The 21939-nt window shown below is 41.1% G+C and overlaps 2 protein-coding genes and 1 long non-coding RNA gene across 4 annotated transcripts in view; 1 reads left to right on the top strand and 2 right to left on the bottom strand.

The window, feature by feature from the left end:
- The window catches only part of Znf699 (zinc finger protein 699), a 14194-nt gene extending 13154 nt beyond the window's left edge, over positions 1-1040 (bottom strand). The window contains exons 1-2 of the mRNA XM_047530445.1: positions 944-1040; positions 553-869 (exon numbers count right to left, since the gene is read on the bottom strand). Coding sequence (XP_047386401.1) covers positions 553-869; positions 944-1040 — 414 coding nt within the window. The remainder of the gene's footprint in view (positions 1-552; positions 870-943) is intronic.
- Positions 756-19408, top strand: Znf177 (zinc finger protein 177). 2 transcript variants are annotated; one of them, XM_047531071.1, is made up of 10 exons: positions 756-931; positions 4001-4123; positions 9760-9915; positions 10170-11711; positions 12486-12593; positions 13458-13543; positions 14125-14251; positions 14801-14897; positions 15373-15448; positions 16651-19408. In XM_047531071.1, exons 6-10 carry the CDS (start codon positions 13511-13513, stop codon positions 17275-17277), a joined length of 960 nt encoding a protein of 319 aa, XP_047387027.1. In that variant the 5' UTR covers positions 756-931; positions 4001-4123; positions 9760-9915; positions 10170-11711; positions 12486-12593; positions 13458-13510; the 3' UTR covers positions 17278-19408. The 2 variants fall into 2 exon arrangements, with proteins under 2 accessions (XP_047387027.1, XP_047387026.1); XM_047531070.1 differs by lacking the exons at positions 756-931; positions 4001-4123; positions 9760-9915; ... (2 more) ...; positions 13458-13543; positions 14125-14251 and having other exon boundaries at positions 14828-14893; positions 16168-19408.
- The window catches only part of LOC124968527 (uncharacterized), a 31131-nt gene continuing 17521 nt past the window's right edge, over positions 8330-21939 (bottom strand). Inside the window, exons 3-4 of the long non-coding RNA XR_007105749.1 lie at positions 15938-16023; positions 8330-11858 (exon numbers count right to left, since the gene is read on the bottom strand). This is a non-coding gene — a long non-coding RNA (uncharacterized LOC124968527). The remainder of the gene's footprint in view (positions 11859-15937; positions 16024-21939) is intronic.

Consider the following 21939-nt stretch of genomic DNA (forward strand, 5'->3'; position numbering starts at 1 on the left):
CTGAACTTGGGATCCTCCTACCTCAGCCCCGAGGAGCTGGGATTGCAGGCGCGCAACACGCGCCAGGCTAAAATGTATCACTTTATTCAGGATGAAATGCACTTGCTCAAGAAGCGGGTTGACAGGATTTTAAAACCAGCTCGCTCGTGTATCTTAACGCAGTGCCCAACATGCCCGCGGGCCCGCGGGTCGGTCGAGACCCCGCGCTCCGCAGAGCCGGAGAAGCGCAGGCGGGGCCGAGCTCCCCGGCGCCGGGTCACTGCAGACCAGCGCGGAGACCGCGCGAGGCTCGGCCCGGGACCGGAGGCCGGCGAGGCCGCTGCGTTCTGCAGGGCGAGCACGCGTGCGGAGCGGGCCACGTCCCGGGGCTCTCCGGCTCCGGCCCGCAGAGGACGCGCCCCGCCGCCCGCGCAGCCCCCAGTCCGCGCTGCGGTCACCGGCCCGACCCCGGCGCGGGCGGAGCCGACCTGGGCTCTGGGGCCGCGCGGCTGAGGGAGGCCGGGGGGCAGCGGGACGAGCAGGAGCGGGTCCTCCGCCTCCCGCGGCCCATACCTGGATGGCGCGGGGCCGGGCGGCTAGGTTGCGGACTGAGGCAAAACTATATCTCAGACGCGGGCTGCAGCGTAAGGTGACATGGCGACCGCGGGCACAAGGTGACAGGGCTGCGGCCTCGCGCGTGCGCAGACGCGCACTCGGCCCCCGATTCTGAAGCGCCCTGCGTGAGGGGCGGGGCTTCGGGAGCCAGGACTCGGGGTCTGGGAGGCTCCGAGGGCCCGCTCTGTCCGTCAGCCCCGGAGCGTGCGGGTTTTCACCGGGTGGGTAAAGAGAACCAGAACGGTGGATGAGGCTGGGGAGGGACCAGGCTCGGCCTGCCGAGTGGACTCAGGTGAGAGCAGACCTGGGGCGTGGCTTTTAATATTCCAGAGGCCAGGTAAGATGGGACCTGGTCGCAGGGCGAGTCCGTTGGGAATTCCTAGGGGCCGGGCTGAGGTTAGAGCCAGGCCTACAGGTTCCCCTGGGCCGAGGAGTAGGATGCTCATCGCCTGCATCAGTGCTGACCCTTGCCCATGGTAGAGTCCTGTACACTGGACTTCATACTTAAAAATCTGAGCCTACCAATCCGTGCGATAAACACTTTTCCATTCATTCAGTCCTTTTAGGTCTTTAATTTTCCCTTTCATTGTGTTATTGATTATTGCTCTGCTGAAGGAAAGCTATTGAAAAGTATTTAATTAGGTTCTTTTATCTGGAAACGCTGCTGACCTTTAACATCTGTAAGTTCATTATTTTGGACTTTAAATATAAATAATATTTTCTGTGCATTTTTATTATTCTGATGTTCATAACTCATTTATTTGTCTTCTTGTTTGTGCATGACCTCCTAAACTATAAGTTAGATAAGAAATTAAGTATTCTCTGGATTAATAATGATCAGCAAGGTTCCTGTGTTAGCTGTTTGCTGTACTTTGTGGCCTTTATTAAAGTTAATGAAGTCCTGTTTTGAATCTGCTTTGTGAAGACATTTTATCGATTTTGATTAACATTGTGCCATGTCTATGCAACTATTAAGCTGATAATAATTTACTCCAATTTGATTTATGATGTCATGTCTGTACGAAACAAGACAACACCCCCCCACACATTACAGTTAGCATTTTTATCCCCTAGTTCGCAAAGTCCTTCCCCAGTTACTCATTGACCAAGTATAATGGGGTTCACAGACTTTCCAAAAGTCACCTAGGTTTTACTGTCTTCTATTGGATTATTACAAGAAATATACCTTTGGCTGTTCCCACTTCCCTTTTTTCGCTTATGGTGGGAAAGTCTTCTTGTGGCAAATGTATTCTGGCATGTATGAAGCTCTTACTTCTTTACCTAAATTACTTTTTTTTTTTTTTTTTTTTTTTTTTCCTTTTTGGTGCTGGGGATTGAATCCAGGGGGCACTAAGCCACATCCCCATCCCTTGTTTTTATGTTTGATTTTGAGACAGGGTCTCGCTAAGTTGCTTGAGGACCTTGCTAAATTGCTGAGCCTGGCCTTGACCATCTATCCTCCTGCTCAGCCTACAGAGTTGCTGGGATTACAGGGAGTGGGTGTGTCTTGCTCTTTTATAGACCCCAGAATCCCCTTCATCTCTTTCCTCTCCAAGTACATACCTGAGGGCAGGAAGGAGCACAGGGAGTGATCTATAGCAACTCCTTGTGCTGGGAAGTACAATCTGGAGGTGAGCTGTTAGCAACCCATTGAGCTGGGAAGTACTATCTAGGGAGGTTAGCTGTTAGCAACTCATTGTCTTTGATAACCAGCTCTCATCTTCTGAACCCCCATCATTCATTACCTATGTTGACTGCCAGGCCTTCGCCCCTGCCTCAGTGTGTTGAGGAATATGACATATCCTGTCCTCTCAGACCAGGCAGGGCCACTGATATCAGTCTTTGAAATCAGGAGAGGGTTCTGTTCCCTCAGTGTTGAAGATTAAACACCCAAGAAATGCTGTGGCATGCGTAAAAAGCAAGTTTTATTTAAGAGAGGGACAAAGGTGCAGACTTCTCCTGAGAGAAGTGGGGCCCAGAGCTGGGGTGCCCGCAGGAGTGGGTGTGTCTTGTTCTTTTATAGGCCCCCAGAATCTCCCCACACTTTCTCTTTCTTCTCTTCCTAAGTGCCAAGGGCAGGAAGGAGCAGCCCAGGGGTCAATCACTTGTGCATCCCCAGAGGTGTTTAGCAGTGATTGGGGAGGGGATGCTCTGGAACTGTCAGCAACCCTTTGAGCTGGGAACTGTGATCCCAGACGTTAGTTGTTAGCAACCCATTGATAACCAGCCATCATCCTCTCTTAATTCCCTTCATTCATTACCTACACTGCCCTGCCTCAGTTTGTTGAGGAATGTGATACTTCCTGTCCCCTAAGGCCAGGTGGGGCTGCAGGAAGATTGTTTTTTGGCAAAGAAAGCTCCTGGAGAGTCGGTACAGTGAGCTCATTTTATAGAATCATTCTCGTGTTCCCATCATCCTCATCTACTTGCCCCCTTACACCACTATTTAAATCTGTCTGTCCCCTTGATATAGGACAGATGAGCTTGGACACCCAAGGAATTGTTAGGAAGCAGGTTTATTTTAGCTGCCTGCAGCAGTCGAGAGAAGGCTAATGCCTAAAAATCTGTGGACCCTGAAGTCTGGGTTCTTTTAGATTTATACTCAGTGGGGTGGTTACATGTCAGTGGGTGGGTACATAATAGTTACTCTTGGTCGCACATTTTTAGGCTAGACAGAGGTTTCACAAGTTTTGTATGCAAACTTGGCATTTACAAGAACGTGGAAGCTACAAACCACAATGCTGTTTGCAGAAATTTTTGTGGATATCCTGTTGATGCTCTTTTTAAAAATCTTTCTGACAAGAAGAGAAGCTTAATTATGGCAAGGGTCTTTTGGGTGGGGGTACCTGGTCTGCTTTACCCTTACAAAGTGGTAAAGAATTTGTTTTGTTTTGTTTTGTTTTTCAGTGCTGCTCATACTAGGCAAGTGTTCTACCACTAAGATATAACGCCAGTCCCAAACCAGATTTTATTTAGGACAAATGCAGTAGGGGATAGAGACCATAATAAAGAACTGGACTCAATTCTGAACACAGGATGAGCAAGTGGAAATTTATAAGCTAAGGAACATGGTGATGGTTCTAGGTAACAAGTAGACCTGAGCAGTGGGAACATGGAGTTTAAAGGGTTAATTCTATACACTGAGCCTACATGCCAACTCTCTGCAAGTCTTTCTTTGAAACAACTCACACAAGGCCATTCAGCTGTGTTTTAAGAGATAATAGTATTTGGGCTACGGTTGCTCAGTGGTAGAGCACTTGCCTAGCATGTGTGAGGTACTGGTTCGATCCTCAGCACCACATAAAAATAAATTAATTAGTTGAATAAAGATAAAAAATTCAATATGTTAAAAAAAAAATAGATAACGGTATTTACAACCCTTGACTAACAAGCTTATTATTTTCAGGGTGTTCTGGTCCTTGCTCCTAATACCATTTCAATAATGAGGAAACAATTTTGTGGAAAAGGAAAAAGAAGTTTTATTGATTTACTTGCAAAAGAAAAACACAGGGGACTCCTGTCCCAGAAGGTATGATTCTGCCTATGATTCAGGGGGAACAGACGATTTTTAAAGAGGTGATTCAAAGGCCACAGTCCACATGTACCCTGGTGTATTTCACTTGTTAATTTGAAAGAGAGCCATTTCTTAAATCTTCTGGTGCCATCCCTGGAGTCTGAATTACTTCATTCCTGTGATTGATGTGTGCTCAAGGACAGATAACTGGGCCTAGGATGGGGAAAAGGGTAATCCTGATTGTCCAGAGGTTAGAGAGGGGGAAAGGGAGAAGAGGAAAAAGTCAGTTTTGAAATAAGCTTCAGTGGCAGAGCAGCAAGCATGACATGAACCACTGCTATATTCTTTTGTCTTAGAGCTGAAGAGTATAGGTCCAAAAACTCCTCTACTGACAAGAAAAAGGAAAGGAAAGAAAGAAGCACAAGTTATACTGATCTGGGATGGGTCTGGATGAAAGAGGACCTTTGTGACCTTTACCCAAACCAAATTGACCTAGAGTTTCCTTTAAGGTGAAATATGCACAGTAGGGGTTAAAAATATAATACGATCCTACCAGCAGTCAAAAGAGGTAGTGCCTAGGTGGAATTCTCTAGAAACCTTCCCTCCTGTCCTAATAACAGCTAAGCTCACAAAGAAGCAAGTTGTGGTTCTCCTGAGAAAAAGCACTCTCTCCTATGAGGGTACTTTCTCCTCTAATAAACTCTGCTATTCTTTCACTATGTGTCATGGCTTGCTTGAAATCTCGTGCAAAGACACAAAAGCCAAGAATACAACATGATTTCCAGCATGATCTTATCTCGGATATCATCATCTTATGTTCTTATCGGTTGGTTGTGGGGAGGGAGTCAGAAAGGAATATTGCTAAGAGAAACCATCACAGATGAGGAGGAATTTTAGTTAAACCAATCTAACAGACTTCTTGCTGAACACAGGCCAGAGTGATCATATATCACCTCCAGGATGGTAGAAGCTAAGAACCTGGTTAGATATTGTTAAATTAAGTTTGGCCTCAAACGGCCCCTGCAATGTGAACTGTAGTTTAAGCAATTTGTATCAGCCAATTACAGCAGTCAAGCTTCAGCCAACCTCAGGCTGCCAGCTGATCAGCCCATGCTCATTTAAAGCAAATGCTTCAGCCAAACAGTTTATTTCTGCATTTCACTTTCTCTTCTTGAACTAAATATAAATAAATAAATAAATATAACATGGGGAGGGGCACTCTGAATTGTAACCTAATACAACAGGGTCTTCTCTTGGTCAATGTGAAACCAGTGAGCACAACCAGAAGGTAAAGAATAGAGAAAGTCAGGCGGGGTGTAGCACGTCTGTAAGCCTAGCCGCTCTGAAGGCTGAAGCAGGAGGTGCAAGAGTTCAAATCCAGCCTCAGCAATTGAGCGAGGCCCTAAACAACTCAGCAAGAACCTGTCTCTAAATAAAATATTTAAAAGGGGATGTGGCTCAGTGGTTAAGTGCCCCTGGGTTTAATCTCCAGTACCAAAATATAAAGATTTGTACCCTTAGTGAGGAATGAGAGCCCTGGAGTTATTTGCAAAGCTTTGCTCTCCCTGAGGAAAGGAAGTGTGCACATTTTATTTTGTGAGCCTATGCATATATATACAGACAAGCACATGTAGGGTTGGGCACATTTCTGAGTATACTCAACTGGAAGGGAGGATGGCAGACATTGACGTTTCTGGGCCTGCTCAGTTCAATATTATAGTGAACCAAGTTTACTGCTAGGTGCCTAACAGAATGACTGATTTGTTCACCTTGGCTGGTTCTAAGTTTCTCCAGAAAGTTTTATCTGAAACAAAAAGGACACTTTCAAGGTGCATTAATGTAGGAGTGTGTTCGTAAAGGTGTGAGCCTTCACTTATAGTATCTAACAGAACAAATTTCATTCTGGAACACCGCCTATGAGTTTTGGAACCTTTTTCTTGCTCAAATAAACTTCATTTTCAGATTTTTCTTTAACATCAAGGACGATCAGATAGAGGATGGGGAGGAGGGAATTCTGGATAAACTGACTTAACAGGGTTCTTGCTAAAACTGGGTTTCACAAGTAGTTGTGCAGATGAGCTTCAGAAAAGGTTCAAGAGGCTGAGTGAAGTTTGATCATGCAAGGAATCATTGTCGTTAGGGCAAGATCAAGGGATTTTCATGCTATCTGGGTGCTAATTTTTGGAGAACTCAAGCGAAAAATGCACTCCAATCTCTGGGTGTCAAATGACCCCAAATCACGTATATGCAGGACCATGGACAGGAAAGAGGGAGGCCAAAGCCAGCCCATCCTCTGGAGCCACGCCCCCCACGGACTTGCGCGTCTGCGCTTGCGCCGCTCATCCGTGTCTGCGCGTGCGCGGGCTGGCAGCCATCTTAGCCTCAGGCTCCTTTCCTCGTCTAGGGTAGGTTTCTGTGCGTCAGCGTCTGGCCCTGCCCGGAGCGGCCGCCTGGGAGTGGGAGGATCTAAAAAGGAGGCGCTGCGTGCTCCGGCCTCCGGGGGGCGCTCCGGAGCCACAGTTCCCACTCCGAGCGCCCTGGCCGATCTAAGCGGCCGCTTGGTCCCCGGGCGCGGGCGAGTCCGCGCAGCTTCAGAAGCCTCCTCAGCAGACTTTGTGACCTTTTTCGAAAAGGAAAAGCATCCCTACCCTCCAGGCCACGGTGACCCCGGCTCCTGGCAGTTAGTGTCTCGGGAGCCTTTGGAATTGTTCTGGCTGTGGGGTCAGTTCCTTACGTGCAAGTGAGGGATACACCGGTTCAGGCAGTCAAGGGGCATGTGGATCCGAGGTCATCGAAAGTGTAAGTGGAATGCGCATAAATAAATGCAGAATTGCGAATTAGCTTCCACATATCGGAAAACATTCGGCCTTTGGTTTTTTGGAATTGGCTTATTTCACTTAGCATATTCTCCAACTCCATCCATTTACCTGCAAAAGCCATAATTTCATTCTTCTTTAAGACTGAGTAATATTCCATTATGTATATATACCACATTTTTTTTATTCGTTCATCTGTTGAAGGGCACCCAGGTTGGTTCCATAGTTTAGCAATTGTGAGTTGAGCTGCTATAAACATTGATGTGGCTGTGTCACTGTAGTATGTTGATTTTAAGTCCTTTGGGTATGAAATGAGGAGTAGGATAACTGGGTCAAATGGTGGTTTCATTCCAAGTTTTCTGAGGAATCTCCATACTGCTTTCCAGAGTGGCTGCACCAGTTTGCAGTCCCACCAGCAATGTGTGAGTGTACCTTTTTTCCCACATCCTCACCAACACTTATTGTTGCTTGTATTCTTGGTCATTGTCATTCTGACTGGAGTGAGATGAAATCTTAGTGGTTTTTGTTTTTGTTTTGTTGGTGGTACGGGGATTGAATGCAGGGGCACTTAACCACTGAACCACATCCCCAGCCACCTTTTTATATTTTATTTAGAGACAGGTGTTGCAGAATTGCTTAGGGCCTCACTAAATTACTGAGGCTGTCTTTGAACTCCTCATGCTCCTTCCTCAGCCTCAGCCATTTTTTCATATATTTGTTGATCGTCTGTATTTGTTCTGTGAAGTGTCTGTTCAGTTCCTTAGCCCATTTATTGATTGGGTTATTTGGGGTTTTTTGGCGTTAAGTTTTTTGAGTTCTTTATATATCCTCAAGATTAACGCTTTGTCTGAGGTGCCTGTGGTAAAGATTTTCTCCCTATCTGTAGGCTGTTTCTTCACATGATTATTTCTTTTGCTGAGAAGTTGTTTTTAGTTTGAATCCATCCCATGTACCCCGCCCCAATCGAACCCAGGGACTTATGCTTGCAATGCAAGCACTCTACCGACTGAGCTATCTCCCCAGCCCCATCCCATTTACTGATTCGTGATTTTACTTCTTGTGCTTCAGGGGTCTTGTTAAGGAAGTCAGATCCTAGGCTGACATGGTGAAGATTTGGGCCTGCTTTTTCTTCTCTTAGGCACAGGGCCTCTGTTCTAGTGCCCAAGTCTTTGATCCACTTTGAGTTGAGTTGCAGATGCTAATTCACAATGGGGAGCGGGGCTAGGGAATAGAGTTAACTTTAGATTAGGTAGAGGGGAGTGAAGGGAGGGGAGGGGATATGGGGATAGGAAGGATAGTTGAATGAGACAGACATTATTACCTTAAGTACATATATGACTGCATGACCAATGTGATTCTCCAACATGTACAATCAGAAAAATAAGAAATTATACCCCATTTATGTATGAGATATCAAAGTGCATAAATCTGTCATGTGCAATTAATTAGAACAAATTTAAAAATTAATGAATAAATAAATAAATACAGAATTGCCACTGAGAAAGAGCAGGACTACTCTGTTCCCAAATCATCACCTCTATCCCAGTTTAGAACCTTCTAAATTCCCTAGAGCGTTTTTGGTAGTGGTGTGTTGGGAATGGAACTCAGGCCTTTAAGCATGCTAGGCAAGAGCTCTACCACTGAGCTATGCCCCGACCCTTGCTGGCCCTTGAGCTTTAAAATAGGGGAGTGTATGGGAAGACAGGAGTTCTGGGTAAACTGACTTCAACAGGGTTCTTGCTAAAACTGGGTTTCACAAGTAGTTGTGCAGGTGAGCTTCAGAAAAGGTTCAAGAGCCTGAAGGAAGTTCGATCATGCAAGGAATCACTTGTTAGTATATGAGGACAGGATCAGGATTCAAACCAGGACAGAGGGGTTTTCATTGCTATCTGGGTGCTAATTTTTTGATGATTCTTAAGCAAAATGTGTACCCCCAATCTCTGGTTGTCAAATGACCCCAAATCCTGTGTTAGGCAGCATTATCTTCCAGTCTCTGACTATAGGATGGCTTCTTCAATATTGTGTAGTCGGCAGTGTACAGACCTTTGACCATCTTGGTTAAATCTATTCCTAAGTAGTTCATTGTTTTTTATTCTGTTGAATGGGATTGTTTTCTTAATTTCTTTTTTGGATAGTTCATTATTAGTTATAGAAACCCAATTGATTTTTATATATTATTATTTTATCTTACAGCTTTACTGAATCTACTAGTTCTAATAGTTTTTTGGTAGATTCTTTAGGGATAGATATGGATAAAATCTAGTTGTGTTAATCACCTTTTTGTCACTGTGACCAAAATACCTGACAAGAATAATTTAAAGGAGGAAAAGTCTATTTTGGACTCAGAGTTTCAGAGGTTCAGTGCATGATCAGCCCCACTCCAGAGGCCAGAGGGGAGGCAGAGCATCATGGCAAAAGGACGAATTGGGAAAAGTTGCCCAGCTCATGGTGGCCAGGAGATGGAGAGAGTGAGGAGCTAGGGACAAAATATAATCCCCAAGGGCACAGCCCCAGAGATCTACTTCCTCTAGGCACACCCTGTTTGCCTACAGTTATCACCTACTATTCCATTCAAATTACTAATGCATCAAATGGATTAATCCAATGATGAGCTGACAGCTCTTATAATCTACTCATTTCACTGTTAAACATCACTTAACTAACATTCCTTCACTTTAGAGGTACTCCTCATATCCAAACCATGACAATAATCATGTGACCTTATGCTGCTACTGTTTCTGGCATACAAATCACAACTGTTATTAGTTATATCTGTGAGGTATAGTACTCTACAGTTTCTAATGGCATAAACATAAATAATTTCATCTTCTGCAGAAAGGTGACTAATGAGTGATGGTGACAAATGAGTAATGCCTGTTGCTTAAAGATTCATGGTATGAGACAAGACTCCATTATTACTTAACCAAAAGGAATCGAGAGTAACCTGTTCACTCATTTCAGACACGCTGGCCATTGGTCTTTCCCCATGTGGTAAGTCAGTTCCCTTCTTTAACTAGCCTGTGAACAGCTTGTTATCAGAGTCCAGTGTCTACTCTGTACTGCTTCTGAGCAGCGGGGGGCTGAAGTAGATATAAATATCCTGTTGTCTAAATCCTGGGATTTGGGAAGGAAGAACGCTTTTGTGGGAGAGGTTCTGCTAGACTTTCATTTCTTTTTCTAGAAAATGACATTAATAAATTCTTCTTCCTGGTTATCAGAGCCTTAAACCCTTTTTCTGATTTCAGGTAAGACAGGCTGCTCAGCATTTTATGGCAACTTAGAATTTGTACGGAGTGGCTTCCAGGCTTGTGAGTATGGAAACTGTGGGCATCCTGGGGTCTCAGGTTTTATTTTCTCTTCTCAAGATCCTCAAGACCTTTTCTGTCTTCATGAGGCAAAATCAGAAGAAGAAAGTATGGTGACCGAGTGGTTGACAAATTATTCTCAGGTAAGTAGGAAATTGACTTTTCAGTGGAAAAATATGCTGCTTTCTATCAAGTAACTGTATTTCCTCTAAGTGGAAAAGAACTTTTTCAAACAAAGAGGACTTAGGGACTAAGTTTCCAGTGAGATTTCCTCAAGTTATAGCCTCTCATGTGGTTAACAAATTACATAAGGAAGTAATACCATTATTCCAGTACTTACTAATCTAAATTTCATTTATGCTTGATTGTACACTTTCATTTTTCTATGGTAGACTGCAAAGGAGAGAATGAACGTACTTCTCAGAATTTATGTTCACTGAACCTTTTATTTGAGTGCCTGTAATGTGCTCACGACTACAGTAAAACCTGTTAGTGGAGAAAAAGAAGGCCAGAAGGGATCACTGTTTAACATGGTAAGATGCAGTTAGGTGAAAGAGATGCTCTTAAAGCCATGTGACTAAATTAGATCACCACTGAATATGAACAGATAGAAAAGAGAAGAGCAGTGAGGACCATCAAGTGATAGAAGACCATGGAACCCATCAAAGCAGTGGGTCCCTCATTCTCCTCCAAAGGACATAGTAGAGATGGTAACTTGTCTCATGCCAGCATGTTTGTTATGGTTTAGGACTCAGTGTCCTTTGAGGATGTGAACTTGACCCAGGAGGAATGGATTTTGCTGGACCAAACTCAGAGAAACTTATACAGAGATGTGATGCTGGAGAACTACAAGAATCTAATTGCATTTAATAAGGCTGGTACCATTTCTTCAATTTAGTTTTTCCTGAATAAATATGAAGTATTATATTTTAGGCTCTGCAAATTAATAGCAGTACAATCATAAACAAACCAAACACGCTCTTTTCATAGACCTTAGTGTCTAGTGACTTTTTCATGAGCATGGAAATCTATTTGTTGTACTGGTTTTCTTTTCTCCATGGATAAAAGACTTGGGGCTTCATAACTATGTGTACAGGCTTAAGCCTGTGTTACAGAGGAAAGATCCCTGATCTTTTTGTTACACAAGGAAAGAGAAAACTAGTCTATTTGTATTTGCAGTTCACGTGAAAGCTTACTGGCTGATTATGCTGGACTTGAAGATCATGCTGTTTCTCAGTTATGCCTGAAGTGACTAGAATGCCAGAAAAGCAGAACCTTGGCCCGTGGTTTATGGAAACATCCGTCATCCTTGCACCTTCTTCTTACATCATGTCTCTTTCCCTCAGAGCAGGGAACCAGCCATGTAGACCTGGTCTGACTTTTCATGTGGTGCTAGAAGAGCTGAGGACAGTGAGGAAAGTTCTCCAAGGTGAAAGAAAAGGCAGATGTGATTCTTTGAGAAACAGCCATTATCTAGAAGAGGTACAGTCCATTTGGAAATGTTAAGTAGAAAACTTTTGAAGAGGCACTTTTTTCCTGAGAATATTGAGGCCACGTGGTTTCTGAGGTTGCTTGGGTAACTTAAATTTCTTCATCTTTCACTTTGCATCCATCTTCAAAGCTTTTGATCTGACAGAGTAAAGAAATTTATCATTTGCACTTAGCTCTTTGTCCATTTTCTTTCAACTTCCTCTCCCTGATTATGCCTGTAACTGTTTTATCATCAATTTTAGTGTTTCAGGGACTGGGGCATAGCACTTTCCTAGCATACATGAGGCCCTTGATTTAATACTCCACACCAAAAAATTTAAAAATTACCAATCTTAGTGTTTAGGGAATTATTTCTTCATACATCTACCAATTTGACCATAGACCTTATTATTTCCAAACTCTTAAACAGCCAAATCTCTCCATTTTCAGGTTTGGTTTGGTTTGGTTTTTAAAGGGAAAACTATATTCCAGGTCAGTGTTTGAAAGTATATACATACTGGTATCGTACTTTTAATACCTTCCTTTCATCATTTATATCTCCAGGAACTTAAATTTTTTCCCCTTAAAATCATATGCCTTCTTGATTGAGAGTCTCCATTTGTTTTCCCCAGGGCAGTGTCCTGAAATGTTCACGTTTGTGTTTCCTCCCCAATTCCATGGGGTCAGGCTGGTCTACACAAGCACGTGGATCCACTGATCACCGTGGTGCAGTTAGGCAGCAGGCTCTGTTCAGCACCTCCATTCTCAGGTCTTTTTCTCCAACAGAGCTGAAACTTCTCTGCTGGCCTCCTAGACTTCCCCAGGAGAATCCCTACCGCAAGGCATTCTCATCATAGACGGTTGGGCTAAGAGTGTCAAGAGAGATGCACAAAGGTAGGAGTTCTCAGGAGACAATGTATAATCACATATGGGCACCGCAGACAGGGCCTTGAAGGTGGGCTCCTGAGTGAAGGAGATCTGATTTCAAATCCTAATTCTGTTATGGGGTTTGGCAGCATTAATTTTTTTAAATTATTTTTATATATACTTTTAGTTGTTGATGGACCTTCATTTTATTCATTTTTTAATATGCGGTGCTGAAAATTGAACCCATTGCCTCACAATTGCTAGGCAAGCACTATACCATGTGCCATAACCCCAACCCAGCAGCATTAAACTTTGATGACTTCAGATATACAGCTAAGTGTGATAAACATTATCACACTTTAAGGAATATGATCCTTTTATTATTAAATGAAACTATGTTTCCCTGTATGGAAAAACAGGCAAATGATAATTTCTAATTTCTACAAATCTCTATGGATTGCCAGTTATTGTTCTGAGTAATTGACATACGTTAACTAAGTCAGTCCAACCCTAAGAGGTATGTCCCATTTTAAAGATGATTCAACCAGGGGTGTGGTACAAAAATACTTTAGATCTATCTACCTTGAAGATTTGTTTTTCTGTACTGGACTCAGCTCTTTCCCTAGTGAGTCCTGATTTCTGTCATTAGTAAATGGCATTTAGAGACAGTTAGACACTATAAAAGTATACTGCTCCTGAACTGTTACTGACTATAAACCTTTGCAGTGGTTCAGGCCAGGAAAAACTTCAAAAAGAAAAAATTAGTAAGTACATACTATGTAAGAATTACATTATGTTCTTGCATAGGAAAACACATCTTAACTCTTACATAAATATGAGGAAGCTTCCATGGCTGTAGGTGTTGAATGTGAACATCTTTCTTCTCTCTAGCTCTGTTTGCTTAGGACCATGTCCAGCTAGGACAGAAATACAAGAGAGAAAGAATGGCTGCAGGCTTGCTGCCAGCTTGGTCACAGGTATGTAGGAAATAATTCTGTTTTCAGTAAAACATTACTTGTGCTTTAAGCACATCTCTCACTCGTGACTTGCAGCTTCACAGCCCAACTGTGGCTGACCCAGTCTTCTTATAAATAGTGGGTTTTTTAAGAGAGAATGTCAAGAAAAGCTACTACATTAGTTAATTTTTTTTGGATTCTCATTCACATCAAGTGTGAATTTTGGATTCCATACTCTGCTGGGTGCTGTGAAAAAAAATTTTTTCACAAGGAAAACTTACTAATTTCTCAAGTATTTCATCCTGCAGCCTGATCTATCTGTATTGGATCTAAGTAAGACAAAGAGTCCACACAACCTAATTGTGCAAAGATCAAATCAATCATGTCTTTAAAAGCCTTATAAAACTATAAGCCTGGATGAAATGGCCCAGGGGATTAAGACTGAATGAGAACTGAGCCTTGGGGCTGTAACCGAAGACCTCAGATACTTGTCTAAGCTTCCATGCCCTGGATCCCTTCCCCAGTGCTATCAGCTTCACCCATCTTCCTGGTATATTAAGATAAGTCATTGGCTGAGCCAGAATGTGTATCTGTTGTTTTAGAATTCAGTGACCTTCCAGGAAGTGGCAGTGGACTTCTCCCAGGAAGAGTGGGCATTGCTGGACCCTGCTCAAAAAAATTTATACAGAGATGTGATGCTGGAGAACTTTAGGAACCTGGCCTCAGTGGGTAAGGCTGGCCTTAACTTCATTTATTTATTTGTTCACAAAGCAAGTGAATAGTAAGCACCTATTGCATTCCATTCTATGAAAAGAATGGCAATACTTGGTAAACACAGAATGGATGAACTCTGTCATTAAAAACTTTTAGGACTTTCTTTCTCCTCCTCGGTTTCACACGCTTTTTTGCACATGCCCTTTCACCTTCCTTTCTCTTTTCCTCTCATTTTCTCTCTTACCCTGCAGGGAGACACTCTGTTTGCTTAATAAACTCCCTTATGTGATTAAAAAAAAAAAAAAAAAAAAAAACAACTTTTAGATAATCTGTAGTCTGCGTATGATCTTGGGCCTAGATTTCAAAGGCCACTTCCCTATGGGGCACAGAGTGTCTCCTTCTTGGGCCTTGTGAGGAAACTCTGCTCTGATTATTGCTGCTCCTAAAGCTGAACTTAACCATCTTCAGCATCCTTTGAGGCCAAAGTATTAGAATCAGTTTTGTGGAAAGTCTTCTTGTCTCCTGCACAGTCCTCCCACATCATATGTCTTTCCTTGCATGTAGGGTATCAGCTCTGCAAACACAGTCTGATCTCCAAAGTGGAACAGGAAGAGCTGAGGACAGATGAGAAAGGAATTTTCCAAAGCACCTCTAAAAGTGAGTCTTGGGCAGAAAAGAGTTACTGCATGGAACAGCCTTGATCAGTGAGATTTGGGGATGAATCAGTGCAGGAAAAAAAGGGTGAAACCATTACTGATCTTCCTTTAATCAGTCCCTTCATACATATTTTCATTAGGTCTTAGAGAAAGAACTGTTTTGATTTCTCTTTAAATTCAGTACCTCATGAATGCTTTGTTTTCAGGTGTTCCTATTTTGCTTTCCAGATAATACCACATCTTATTTTCTCAAACCGCCAGAATCCTTGCTGAGTAAAATTCCTCTCATTTCCATCGAATTTTCTATCTTCAGCATCTCTTTCCAGAGCCTTTTGTTTATTTGTTTTTTGTCTCTGGTTGCTTTTTCTCTTTAACATTTTCTTGTATTTGGAAACCAATCAACAGGGGCCTGCTTCTTTTTCTTTTCTTATCAGCCTTTTCTCCCAATAATTATTAAAAATTTTTCCTTATACTTTTCAGACTGGGAAATTCCACTAAAGATACAATTCCTGTGCAGAATGTTCCTGGAAATACAAAATTCAGTGGCATAAAAATGGTAAGATGTACTGGAAATGATGCCAGGCATGGTATCACACTGAGGATCACAAATTTGATGCCAGCCTGGGCAACTTGGCAAGACTGTTTTGAAAGAAAGGGCTGAGGGTGCAGTACAGTGGCACAGTATTTGCTTACTGTGTATAAAGCCCTGGGTTCAGCCTCCAGTACTTAAAATTTACTAAGAATGATTCCTGGTTCTTCATAGAAGTCTGAGAATTACAAGTTAAAACAACATCACTTGAATCAGGGGCATGAGTTGAGGAAGTGGCATTTACTCATCAGAAAACTGTCCTAGAAGGCAGTATTAGAAAAATCTATAAACCTAATTCATCACTCGCTGCCTTACAGATAATACCCACAAGTAAATATTTACTTAAATATCGTTCTAGTATTAAGTATTTAAGTATTTTCACTCCTTATTAGAGAAACTGTGTTGAACAGAACATTGAGCTTATTCACCTTGAAAAATTAAGAGTAAAAGTCATACCTATGGTCCCAGTACTCAGAAGGCTGAGGCAGGAAGATCACTTGAGCCTCAAGATTAGCCTTGGCAGTATCGGGATGCCTTGTCTCCTTAAAAACAAACAAATTATGAGTTATAACCAACATCAGTCATAATCATCTACTTCTTGTAGCAAAATCCACATACAAGAGAATTCCTATGGGTGAGATTAAAGTGAGAAAACCTTTAGTCATGACCTATTCCTTATTCAATAGGTACCAACCCAATCTGGCAAGAAACCTACAGAATATAGTCATCGTAAAAGATTCTTCAGAAAGAACCCTTACGTTATTTTTACCAGGCATCACAAGGAAGAGAAGTGCTATAAATATACAGAATATGGCAAAGCTTTCAAACATTCCTCAACTGCTAGAAGTCATGTGAATATTCACACTGCAGAGAAAATTTTAAAATTTAATGACTGTGGAAAAGCTTTCAGTCAGGAGTCATGCCTTAGGAAACACTTAAGAACTCTCACAGGAGAGAAGGCTTACAAGTGTAATCAGTGTGGTATATCCTTCAGCCTGCACTCTTCCTTCTTGGGATGTGAGCAAATACATACTGGAGAGAAATTCTGTGAACTCGCTGACTACAGAACAAAGTCGTCTCTTAGTGTTCATAAAAAAATACAAACTGTGGAGGAAAGCTTGGAATGTAACAAATACAGGAGAGCTTTCTCTGACCCCTTGTCCCTTCAGAAATGTGTCAGAACTCACACTAGAGAGAAACTCTATGAGTGCAATGACTGTGGAAAAGCCTTCATTTTTCAGTCCTCCCTTAAGAAACACATGAGATCCCACACCGGAGAGAAACCTTATGAGTGTGATCATTGTGGGAAATCCTTCAGCCAGAGCTCTCATCTCAATGTACACAAAAGAACTCACACTGGAGAGAAACCCTATGATTGTAAGGAGTGTGGGAAGGCCTTCACTGTTCCTTCATCCCTTCAGAAACATGTGAGAACCCACACTGGAGAGAAACCCTACGAATGCAATGACTGCGGAAAAGCCTTCATTGATCAGTCATCCCTTAAGAAACACACACGATCTCACACTGGAGAAAAGCCATATGAGTGTAATCAGTGTGGAAAATCCTTCAGCACAGGCTCTTACCTTATTGTGCACAGAAGAACTCACACAGGAGAGAAAACCTATGAGTGTAAAGAATGTGGAAAGGCCTTTAGGAATTCCTCTTGCCTGAGGGTACATGTGAGAACACACACTGGAGAGAAGCCCTATAAATGCATGCAGTGTGGAAAAGCCTTCAGCACAAGCACTAACCTTATAATGCACAAGCGAATACATACAGGGCATAAAAGTCTATGAATGAAATGACTTTGAAAGTTATGTTGTCTCATTCTTCATTCTAGAACTCACACTGGAGAGAAACTGTATTGTAAACAATGTGGAAAAAGCACTGAGGCACAACTCTTAATGATCTTACCAGTAATGACTGTTTCATCCTCAAAGTGCCATAACTCATTAATTTGTAAGCATTAAAGACAATGTATCAGTAAACTCTGCTTGACTCACGCCATAAAAGTTTTGATAATGTAATATTATAAGTTAGTACTAAATAATGTCTGATTCCCATCAAGATATTTTAGACCCACAAATAATTTACAAGTGAGTTTATTAATAGGCAGATCCTATACATAATTTTAGTTAATTTATTTTAACTCATTTTGGGCAGAAAACATAGTCTTCATGGTATAGACCCATGTACAAAGTTGGTAGACACTTGCTGTGTGGCATACTGTAGCTGATAGAACTGGTTATTGTCCCACTATTCGTCCCCCACCTCCTGACCTTGTTCCTTAAACTCTTAGACAATTTTGTTCAATTTGGCAATATGGAAATGGGGTTTAAGCACTCATTTCCCAGCTTGCCTTGCAGCAGTATGATTGGCCAGATGTGTCCACAGTCCTTACCAATGAGAAGATAGATATCACTGAATGTGGCTTCTGAGGAAATTCATGGAAAAGGGAACATCTCATCTAGCATTTTCTCTTTACCATTTGCCCTTTCTCTTATGCTTTCTTTTTTCCTAAGAAATACATCATCAAGAGAATAACAGTTACAAGATATTAATGACACAACAGAGGATACATAATATCTACCTGCACCAATCCTGGACTGCTTATCTCTAAATTTCATGTTACATGAGAAAATAAACTCCTAACTGGTTTAAACTATTCTTTTTACTGGGGATTGAACTCGGGCACTCGACCACTGAACCACATCCCCAGCCCTATTTTTGTCTTTTTTATTTAGAGACAGGCTCTCACTGAGTTGCTTAGCACCTTATTTCTGCTGAGGCTGGCCTTGAACTGGCAATCCTGCCTCCACCTTCCAGGCTGCTGGGATTACAGGTGTGCACCACTGCGCCTGGCTAAACTACTCTTGTGAGATGTTTTGCCTGTAACTGATTTCAGTCCCAGCTGTGATATCTGATGTGCAGTCAAGTTTTATGAATTCTTCATATATGGTTGAAACCAGTGTTTTCTAATTGTTGGATGTAACAGGCTATCTATCCATGTATCCATTGGGTAAATATTCTTGTGTTTTAAATTTGTATAATTACAAGCTATCTCCTGATCTGCCAATTATTGAGAAGTATGCTACAATGTCACACCATAACTAAGCTGTCAAATGTTTTTTTTTAAAGAATTTCTCTTACTTTCAGGCACCATAATCGAATGCATATAAGTTTACTCATTTTTACATGTTTCTGCTAAACTGTCCCTTTATTCTTACGTAGTGCACATCCTTTTTCCCTGATAATTAAGTACTCATTAATTCACTTGATACAGCTGTGACCTACTGACCTAACTAATGCCATTTTCTCCACACCAACTTGTAAAGATGAGAGCAACATCTTTTCTCAGTACTCAGTTAATGCTGTTCCTACAGTAACATCTCAGTATTCAGCTGCAGCTGTCCTCTATATTGATGGTTATATGCGATTGGCCCTGAGAAAAAAGGAAGTATCAAGTACTTTATATGCCTTAGTAAAGTACATAGGAATGATAGGACAAGAAGTAGACCAAACCTAGTAAAGGAATTCAACTGTCTGCAGCATGCTGAGATGTTCTTGCCAAGGTGAAAGGAACTTGTAACACCTAATTCAAAGAAATAGCACAGTGCTTGACATGCTTTTTTGAGTTCTGGAAGCATTATATAATACACTTGAGTATTCTACATTGAACTATCTACAGATGACTATACTACTGAATTCTGCCCTATAAAAGAAACAAGCAATATGGAAACAATTTGAGAATCAATTTGAGGAACACATTCTGGCAATATATGAATGCAACATAACCAGGAAAGCAAACCAAGACAAAGACTGTATAGAACACAAAAACCTTCAAAAGTCATTTATAAAAGTAGGTAGTTTTCAAAAAGAGAATCTATCATGTTCAGTTTAACTTTATCCAGAAAAAGAAAGTTGGTTTTATACTAGAAGAATCAATAAATATAATTCATTTTTTAAACAGGACTCTTCCTCATTTAACCATCCTAATAATTATTTGGCACATAAAATGAATAAGGCAATGTTGTATATATTTACTGCATTATTAAATATTATCATCCTAGTAGAATTTTGGTAAATTTGAGATATTTCTGAGTTTGACACAGTGGCATATGCCTGTGAGGCAAGGAGGATCACAAATTTGAGGCCAGCCTGGGCAACTTACCAAGACTCTAAATAAGTAGACTGGAAATAAAAAGGGGAGGTATTATAATTCAGTGATAAGAGTACCCCACAGTTCATTCCCCAGTATTTTGGAGGGAGAAGATTTATGTGAAAACTTCTCAAAATATGATCAGACTATGTACCAAAAAGGAAAAGAAGGTTTTTTGTTTTGTTTTGTTTTGTTTTTTGGTGGTGCTGGGGATTGAACCCCAGGCAAGCACTCTACCAACTGAGTTATATCCCCAGCCCAAAAACACAAGTCTTAAGTTTAAAAAGAAAATTAGGTCAGTAAGAAACCAGGTGTGGTGGCATTATCTGTGGTTCCAGTACTGGGAGACTGAAGCAGAAGGATCTCTTGGGTCCAGGAGTTCTAGACCAGCCTAGGGTGAAATAGCAAGTTTGGTTTAAAAAAAAAAAAAAAAAAAGATGACATGTGTGCCCACTATTACAAACAATACTTAATATATACTTCAATCCTAAATGTGAGACTAGGGAAAGATATAGAACCCCTAAGGACTAGAAAGGTAGAATGTCTCATTATTTACAATGATACAATTATCTAAGTGAAAAGTTGTAGAGAAATCGATAGAAAAATTATTAGAATTAATGAAAATGTTAGGGCCAAGACTGTAATTGAGTTGTAGAGCACTTGACTGGCATGTGCAAGGCCCTGGGTTTGAACCTTAACACCACAAAAAAAAAAAAAAAAGGAAAATTTTTTCAGTAAAATTGCTGGAAACAACATCTTAATAAAGACCAACTTTTAATTTATCAGAAATATAAAAACAATTTTAAAGTCAGTACCATTTATAAGAGTAACAACAATAACATGCAAGAATAATTTAAAATTCACTAAACTAAGCTGGGCATAGACCCAGCTACTAGGGAGATTGAGGCAGAAGGATTACTAAAGCCCAGGAATTTGATAACAACCTGGGCAACATAAGGAGACCCTGTCTCAGAGAAAAATACCACTTACCAAAACCATTTTGAAGCCAATCTAATATTTAAAATGACCTTAAAAAATACATTTGGGGCTGGGGGTGTGGCTCAGTGGTAGCATGTGTGAGGCCCTGAGTTCAATCCTCAGCACCACATTAAAATAAAATAAAGGTATTGTGTCCACCTAAAACTAAAAAATAGATTTAAAAAACCCCACCTTTAAAAAAATACATTCATTGGAAGATTCCATTCTGAAATGATTCAGTTCTCCTAAACTGATCGATGCAAGATTTTAAAAGTTCCAAAATTGTACAGCTCTACTTCCAGATTGGATGGGGAAGGTTTACAGGAATCCATTGTAGCAACTGAAAAAACAAACAATTGTGGTTTAGCATCTTTTAAAGACATTGTAGATCTGTAAACAGAAAGAAGGTACACGAATTACATGGCAGAGAAGGATGAGACCTTCTGGTCTTTTCCTGGTTGAAAATAGGCAGGTGGAAGATCAGGCCTGCCACAGGCAGAGGAACTACAATGGAGTGTGAAAGGCCAGTGAGGCATTGTAGCCACACCGGGTTACTGTGACAGTGTAATAAGGACCATACTCGGAACTGTTCTTCCTGACAGTACTCTATCCCTCTGATGCTTTTGCCGAGTATTCGGCAGCATGAGAGACTGGGCACTAACCTAGAAAAAAATGAGTATTTCCTGTTTAAGGTGGTTCCCTTCCAGGAGAAAAATCTCTTTTTTTCAATTTTTGAGATTCTTTTATATGTAATATCCACACACACAATTTTAAAAAATTAAATGACATAGGAAGCAGTAGGACAATATTACCAATAATCAGAAGAAAAAAGAGCCAATATAAATTGATCCATAGACAATAGGAATTAGCAGACAAGGACTTTTAGAAGAATTATCACAAGTATAGTAAATAAAACCAAAAAAATGTTAAATGGGTGAATACATGTAGAACTACAATGTAGAAGTGTAGAATATCTAAAGTAGAAACATATCTTAGAAGTGAAAATTATCACTGAAATAAATTCTGTAAATGGGCTTAATATAGGAAGTGGGGGTAATCAATGAATTCGAAGATATGTTACTAGAAATACTCCAAGCCTAAGAACATAAAATGATGAGTGTTTTCTAAAACTGAACCCAGAGATTCAAGAAGTTCAACACATTCAAGCAGGATAAATGCAAAGAAAACCATACCTAGATAAATCATAATCTGTTAGAAATCAAAGAAAATCTTAAAAGCATAGAGAGGGACAAAAAGACATTCTGAAGAATCATAGCTGACTTCTCAGCAGACATGAAAGAAAGCAGGAGAAAATGAAATT

This window comes from Sciurus carolinensis, chromosome 17, assembly GCF_902686445.1.
Source record: "Sciurus carolinensis chromosome 17, mSciCar1.2, whole genome shotgun sequence".
NCBI lineage: Eukaryota > Metazoa > Chordata > Mammalia > Rodentia > Sciuridae > Sciurus > Sciurus carolinensis.